General features: G+C 42.5%; 2 protein-coding genes across 5 annotated transcripts in view; one reads left to right on the top strand and one right to left on the bottom strand.

Moving 5' to 3' along the window:
- Positions 1-2747, top strand: part of nprl3 (NPR3-like, GATOR1 complex subunit) — a 15074-nt gene extending 12327 nt beyond the window's left edge. For 3 of the 4 annotated variants that reach the window (XM_036566838.1, XM_036566837.1, XM_036566839.1), the window contains 5 exons: positions 74-180; positions 355-484; positions 1558-1747; positions 1836-2028; positions 2328-2541. In XM_036566838.1, the coding sequence (XP_036422731.1) occupies positions 74-180; positions 355-484; positions 1558-1747; positions 1836-2028; positions 2328-2493 (786 nt within the window). In that variant the 3' untranslated portion in view covers positions 2494-2541. Of the gene's footprint in view, positions 1-73; positions 181-354; positions 485-1557; positions 1748-1835; positions 2029-2327 lie in introns of all 4 variants that reach the window. The other variant, XM_036566836.1, reaches the window with a different exon arrangement.
- A 370-nt stretch (positions 2748-3117) lies between these two features.
- mpg (N-methylpurine DNA glycosylase) lies at positions 3118-7297 on the bottom strand. Its single transcript, XM_036566840.1, has 3 exons — positions 6308-7297; positions 3919-4123; positions 3118-3657 (listed from the first exon to the last, which is right to left on the bottom strand). The coding sequence occupies exons 1-3, from the start codon at positions 6545-6547 to the stop codon at positions 3221-3223; spliced, it is 882 nt and encodes a 293-aa protein (XP_036422733.1). The 5' UTR covers positions 6548-7297; the 3' UTR covers positions 3118-3220.
- Between the last annotated feature and the right edge of the window lie 370 nt (positions 7298-7667).

Raw genomic sequence — 7667 nt, 5'->3', positions numbered from 1 at the left:
AAGTTTCTATGTTTGCATGATCTTGTGAGAAAACACACAGGCTTTAAATCAATTTTCTGATGCCCACCCACAGGTCTTTCAAATAGCTGCTCACTTGGTGTACTGGGGTAAAGCCATCATTGTGTATCCGCTATGCGAGAACAATGTCTACATGCTCTCTCCACATGCCAACATCTGTCTGTGAGTGCAAATCCTGTTTCCTTGCAGAAAATGACTTGCTCTGTGTACTGCATATGTTGAGTGAATCTGAATATGATTCATGAGCAATATTTTCACAAGCAAACACAGTTTGTGAAAACTTTGCAAAACTCCCACCTTCCAGGCATTTGTATGTAGTTTTATGTCTCATCCTAGGTACTCTTCACTGGCCCAGCAGTTTGCCCAGCAGTTTCCTGGTCATGATCTGCCATCCATGTTAGCCAAGTTCTCTTTACCTGTGTCTCTGTCAGAGTTCCGAAACCCACTGGATGCTCCTGTACACGAGGCCAGTATTGTCAATAAGGGGTTGAGAAAATCATTACCTCTTAAGTTTAGTCTCTGCTATCATGCCTGCATTAGCCCTACTGATAAAGGAAAAAAATCTGTTAGATTTAGATAACATGCAAGTATGCAGCCCTATCCAGTTTCAGTTTAATGGTATGGAATATAAAGAATGGCTGAAGCCATACTTTGGTCACTTCATAACTAAAGCTTTATATATATATATATATATATATATAAAAGGCTTATTAAAGGGGTCAATCATGTTGTCAATAGTCAAATAGTCTACATCAATTTTACAGCCCTCTAAATACATGTTTAAATACAGGGAAAAAAATCATGATATTAAATTGTTTTATTCCATAACCTATAAATCCAGAGTCCCCAGAGGAGTTCCTTTGCACTGTTCGGTTGGTGGGGGCATGGTTAAATCTGCACTGCACAGATTATTCCAAACATAAATACTGTTTTTGTTTTTTAGGGGGAGTTTTTCTTCCAAATTTAGTCATGGCAAATTCCCACCTGCTGGCTAGGTTTCACTCTATCGTACAATGCTACCAGACTGGGACTGTGCAGGATAGCACACAGTGTTGCCGGGTTCACAGTCTTCCTGCCAAATTGGGCTAGTTTGAAATTGCAGTTGTGGGTGTGAATTATTGGTCATCACTAGTTGGAGTTTACTCTCAATTTTTTTGCTTTCAAAATGTACTGCGGCCCCCAGCTCAACACACTTGGAGGAGAACACTAACTGCTAATTATGTTACATTAACTAACAGATGCCCACATTAGCTAGTATCATGCATGAATGATTGGCGGAGAGGGAGGACTGTCCTACCCTCTCAGAGAGTGAGGCCAATAATGCTCTCTCTGGCCACAAAATATTGTATGTTTAAGTGTGCATCTTTAGTTCCATGTATATGGCAAATTGTCATGCAAGTGGTAAGATTTTTGATGCTAGTATATGATGACATTTGTGTAATGCTAACTGACTCCTACTACCATTTATTATTTATTATCAAATTATCTCTGGGTGAAGTGTCTCTTTTGAAGCCTCCTCTGTGTGTGCTCTTGGTCCAGGCCCAGCTGATCCAGATGGTGGTGTGGATGCTGCAGCGCCGGTTGCTGATCCAGCTGCACACCTACGTTTGCTTACTGGTGCCACCCAGTGAGGACCAGCCAGCTCCACCAGATGATGAGCCACTGCTGGCAAGCCGCATGACTGGTCGCAGCCTGAGCACGCCCAGCGCCCTCAGCTTTGGCTCTCCGAGTATGTCCCCTCACTGCTTGCCTTGGTCTCAGTGCTTGTGGTGATGCTCGGACCCTGTAGACTAGCCTAATCCATTATTTGCTTCTAGCCAGCAGTGATGACATGACACTGACCAGCCCCAGCATGGATAACTCCAGTGCAGAGCTGCTGCCAGGTGGAGACTCTCCACTAAATAAGAGGATGACTGAGACACTGCTAGCCAGTCTGACAGAGCATGAACGGCAGGCCATCCTCAGCGTGCCAGCCGCACAGAACCCTGAAGACCTCCGCATGTTTGCCAGGTATGCACTGTGATGTGCCTGTGTCACGTGATGTGGTCAAGGTGGAAATCTTCACTGGATTTACTGGTTTAATTTATTACTACTTTGTGGTTTCTTTCATATTTCATTATACATTTAGCGATTTACAGAAATGTTTCACACAAAACTTAACATGGAAAACTGCAAAAGGCAGCTTGTAGGGCTACTATTTTACAAATTATCTCATGGTAAATTATCCCCCATAAGCTTTCATCAGTTGTTGGCCATGTCAGTATTTTGCAAGAAGAATTCCTCTAAGTCTTGATTAACATCTTCCACAGGTTGCTGCACTACTTTAGAGGCCATCATCACCTGGAGGAGATAATGTACAATGAAAACATGCGACGCTCCCAGCTGAAGACTCTTTTCGACAAGTTCCGCAGTGTTTTAGTGGTTACCAACCATGAGGACCCCATCATTTCTCTGTTCCAATCCCCACCAGAGTAACACCATAGTTTTGAGCTGCAGCTTCACATAGCAAAATACCTTCTGGACCTACAAATATAATACTGTGCACTATGCATGCTGGCAGTATTACTAATCATCCAAGTGCTATAAGGACTCCCTCACTGGCTAACACACCGTCAGTCTGACAGGGATTTAAATAATATATGACTTTGTTCAGTACGAAACATGCAACAATGCATGCCTGTTATACTGTACATATATTTTGACATAAAATATTTTGCCTTTGTCTGAAAGCATGCATTTTTTTCCACAGTGTTGGAGAATAGTATATTATTCATAAATCCTACTGTGTCTTATGCCATTGGATGGCCATAAAATGGATAGTTAGTGTAGCACTCGAGCATTTCCTATTAGGGGATGAGGGTTAATCCCTGGTGCGATAGATCATTCTTTCAACCAAGCAGGACCAAAGGATAACACACTATAATGATCGTTCCAGACCAAGCTGCTGCAAGCCCCAAGGGTTCCAGTGGAGGAAAACAGAAAGTGGATAAGAGGAAGACGGGGCAAAAGATGCCAAGTGCTGGATGCAGTTTATATTTGGCTTTGAGGCTAGGCCGGATTTTCCCAAACATCTGTGAAATCACTGAGTTCAAGACACAATGTCAGACATAAATGTTTATTAGAAAATGCCTAAGCTCTTTGGCTTAGATAAAAGTGAACTGCTCCTATAATGGCAAAAGTGGGAATTTTACATTCTCAAATTTCATGAAGAATGCCAGTTTTCAGCTATCTGTCCTCCTGTGGTAGCCTGATGAGACTTGGCAGTTACCTCAAGTTTGCTCTCAGCTTCTTTGTTCACTACGCTCACACAGGGGTGACCCCGCAGGTAGAAGCGTAGAGGTTTTGTGGCCCATTCTCCATGAGATTCTATACCAATCCGTGGGGCTGAAACCACCTCTCTAGTCCCTGGTGTCTCCTCTTCAGAGTCCTCTAGCCATACCTCAGTGTCCGTGGCCAGGTCCCTGCGGTCAAAGCAGCGCTGGATATCCAGGGCCTGGCAGAGCTTGGACGGACCATTACACAGCTCCCTGTCCTTCAGGGCCCTGGCACCATCTCTTCGTTTGGCTGCCCGCAGCTTCCTCATGACGTCCTGCCCCTGGAGGGGCTCCAGAGAGCGTAACAGCACTGCCGCCCCCTCCCCTGCACGCACAAACACAGAGCAGTTAACATGGCTCCACATTGTCTCCCTCCACTCAAAACTTGTGTTTACCTCTTTTGTCTAACACTGGCATGGAATTACTTCACCTATTGCATCAATGTACCCATTAATGAAGAACAGTTGGTGAAAACAGCAGCAAAACAAACTTGGCTTCAAACATAAACCCATTGTAGTTGTGGAATTTTGTCCTGCCAGGTGTTTCAGACAAAATACTTCATGCTAAAGGAGTTTAAAAACCTCACCCTGACTGGAGACATTCATGCAGAGGTAGATGCCATAGATGGGATAAACATAGACAGTCCCAGGCTTCATGAACATGGCAACGTTCCTCTCTGTGCGCTTCCCTCCAGCTGAGTGTGACGCTTTGTCCTCCCCACCCAAGTAAGCCTCCGTCTCCACCACCCTGCCTCTTAGCTCCGTGCCATCACAGTGTCTCCGCACCAGCACCTCACATCAACACAAAATTGAACACAATCTTTTTTTTTTATTAAGTTTTCCACCCGAATCCTTCGATTTGTGATGTTGCCAGCAGGTGGTGCCTGTGTACAACAGTTTGTGTGAAATGAAAACACCAGCTAATATTTACCATAATCAGTTAGCATATATTCCACTACAATACTTTTATATATATGTAAATACATGTAATAGAAAATTATGATAACAGAAAAAAGGAAGTTAATGGATACTTTTGTAACAACGTTGAAGTGTCTACATCACATTTGGCAGTACCTGTACCTTGGGTTAATCCTCCTTTTACAGTAAAAGACCACACTAAGCCACAATGATGGACATTATGATAATAATACTAATTATATTAATAAATACAACATAATGTGCACTTTCAGTGCTACCACAAATATAGTGTGGCTTTCGTTATGACTATAATTTGTCCGGTAGCAACGTCTGTGTGTGGGTTACCCAACACAGCAAACAGGAAATTAGAACAAAGTCAAGTAGATGTGTGTGTGTGGGGGGGTGTGTGTAACGAACTTGCTGCATAATGAACTTGTGTGAAAATGTCTAAAGTGGCTCCGACAGCTAGCTGTGGGTGGGCAGGAAGCTGGTCTGCATGGTCACATATTGGGGGTGGGGTTGGGTTCTGTCTGTTATGCAGCATGGCCCCCTAACATAATAACTGCTTTCATTCTCCTTATTACACCCTTGCTCTTTATTGTTCCAAGCACTCTTAAATTACAAACACAAACACACAGGCATACTTCTAGCAAGAAAGGAGCACCCACAACAGAAACTATGAGTCACGAAATTGATTACTAATTCGGTGTGCATTTCTGCTTTAAGTACCCTAAATGCTCTCTCTGGCACCTTTGCTTCTGTTTTATGGCTTCAGTAAATGCAAACTGGCACCATTTGTGCCTATAAGTCTGACCAGAATTCCTGGCTCTACACTGATTCATTACAGAGAAAGCTGTTTTGTGGGAGTTGGCCTACACTGTCTGTGTACTGCAATATTTCATTTGAGGCTACTGATGATGGGACTCTTCTAGAACATGCAGAGTCATACCAACTGTTGCAGTACTACACAATACAGTAGGGTTCTTCATTTCCAGTAATGGAGCACAGTTTGGACACCAGCCCTCAGGGACTGGAACTGAGGAACCCAGCAATACAGCAAGGATCAGCTGCATTTAAAAATTTTCTATAAGCACTTTGACTTACAAAGCACATTAGTTATTTTTTCCATGATGTGAAAGAAATGTGTTAGTATTACTTTGATTGAACTCTATGTACAGAATAATTCTTAAGTAAAGAAAAAAAAAAAACAAATAGTACATTAGATTGACAATTTTCTCAGTTGAGGGCTTCCAGAGTAGAACGCCTGAGATTTGTGTCTTCTTGTCATTTCTCATAGTTCACACACAGCTCAATTTACAGGTTAGAACTGAGCCACAAACACTGCTCCAAGCGTTTCCCTTGGCTGTGAAGCAAATCAACCACAGCTGACATTTTGCTGTTCTCTATATTATTTTCTCATTACTGCTACTGGCAACCTGGCCTGTCATAACATCATATGTGTAACCAACACTGCCACCCTGACCTCTGTAGCAAAGCTGTTTTCCCAGTTCACTGTCTGCTGTGAGCCTGTGTCACATTACCAAGCAGCCTAACGTTCCACACAGCTACTGCGTGATGTTCACCACCAGAATCTTGAATTTGTTACAGAAAATCTCAATTATTGTACTGATAAAGGGTGCTGTAGTTATCATTAAAGGATCACTACTTGATCTAACTTACTTCCAACAAAATTAGGGATGCATGATATGGGAATTGTGGGCCCATGCCTATATCTGACATTTTTCCTGTCGATACATAAACATTTATAAGATGTGTAAATTGGGACATCTACCTGAATTAGATGTATGGAGAAATACAACCCTTATTTCTATAGGTTTACACAAATTAATAAAATGAATAACATGCAGCTGTTTTTAAGCACAGCAGCACAAAGTCACTTAAATGTTTTGCTCTTCTGAAGTACAATAAATGTCATCAAATATCGATTCGTGTATCATGAAAAAATTCTGTAAGTATCGTGATTCTGTATGTTTGCTAACCTATATTTCTTTGTCATAATAGGTTATTCAGAAGAGTTTCTTATCATTTGGTGCTTACCTTACCCAGAAAGGCTTTGGCTAAATCAACACATGGTTGGTTGAAGAAGTTAAATCTCAACCTGGCTCCATTTTCATCATTTCTCGCAAAATACTGACTGCGGAGCTCTTCTTGATCTTGCTCCTCGTATCTGTCGCCCTCCTCCGCTCGGGTGGTCTTTTGCTGCATTTGCTTAGGAGTCGCATTTAGCTGCTCGCAAAGTTGAGCAGATGGGAGTAACTTTCTCTTGCGAGTTGGCATGACAAGTGCATTAAAAAAACAACAAGCTAAGCTAACGTTTGACTCTACACGGTGTGCCACCCTGTTATAGTCTATAGACTCTGTGTGGTCACCACTTCTTAAACACAGCTACCACTGCGCTGTCTGTGTAACATGGACTACACCATTAAAAAATAAGATGTTTATTAGCTGGTGACTGAAGTCATTCACTGAAACAGCCCACTGCTGTTAGCAGCTCTAGAAAGCTACGCTGGCTAGCTAGGTTAGCTCTCTATCCAGGCTAGCTCCATTAATAGAGACATTTTTCGGCTTGATTCGAGGTCGTTAAAGGCTTAGTTTTAAACACATATTCTCTGTTTTTCCCAACTGATGAACACAGACATTTATTCACGCCAAGTGCAGGAGAGCTTTCCAAAAGTCCACTCAACCTTTAGCAGCCTGCAGCCTCAGTGGCTCTGTGTATTTTTCCTCCATGTCTGGCAAAGACTTGTGGGATTGTTAAAGGCGCCGCGACCACAACGACCTACAGCCGGCGGTGGTGAAGTAAACGTTTCTGGTCTCTGTATTTGTTTTTACAGAATAACTCGGGATACAAAGGGGAAATAATGTGGTCCAGATTCCCCTGAAGAAGAGCCTCTCTGCATCTGTTCACAGTGGATACAGACTGTAGGCTGTCGGGCTGTGTGTCTCTGCCTCTTATACTTATTTCGGTTGATGTTTTGATTGGTGTGGATGAGCTGGGCGGCGCTGCACAAAGCAGGATAAGACAACTCTCAGACAACTGGACACCTTTAGCCCAAAATGAAGGCTGACCCGTCTAAATACCCTACAAAAAGATACATAGTAACATTCAGGGGTGTCACTAGAGGTTGATAGAGGGGGCTAAATTCATCATGAACATTTAGAGTAGCAACAGATAGAAAAACGTGCAAACACACAGATTATGGATCAGTTTACTCTCAGTTGGTGCCATCAGAAAGAGTGTGAATCTGCTCTGTAGACATGTTTAATAGGCTAGGTGACAGAATTTTATGTTTACAAATTCTAAAGCCCCCTAAAAGTGGCCTAGCGACGCCCATGGTTATACTATAAGAAACTAAGATTTCTATAATTCTGAATAATACCTGTAAAAATCCTGTAG

The sequence above is a fragment of the Colossoma macropomum genome, unplaced genomic scaffold (genome assembly GCF_904425465.1).
Source record: "Colossoma macropomum unplaced genomic scaffold, Colossoma_macropomum, whole genome shotgun sequence".
Taxonomy (NCBI): domain Eukaryota; kingdom Metazoa; phylum Chordata; class Actinopteri; order Characiformes; family Serrasalmidae; genus Colossoma; species Colossoma macropomum.
The sequence above is the reverse complement of the archived record's forward strand: the minus strand, read 5'-3'. Positions and strand labels throughout refer to the sequence as shown.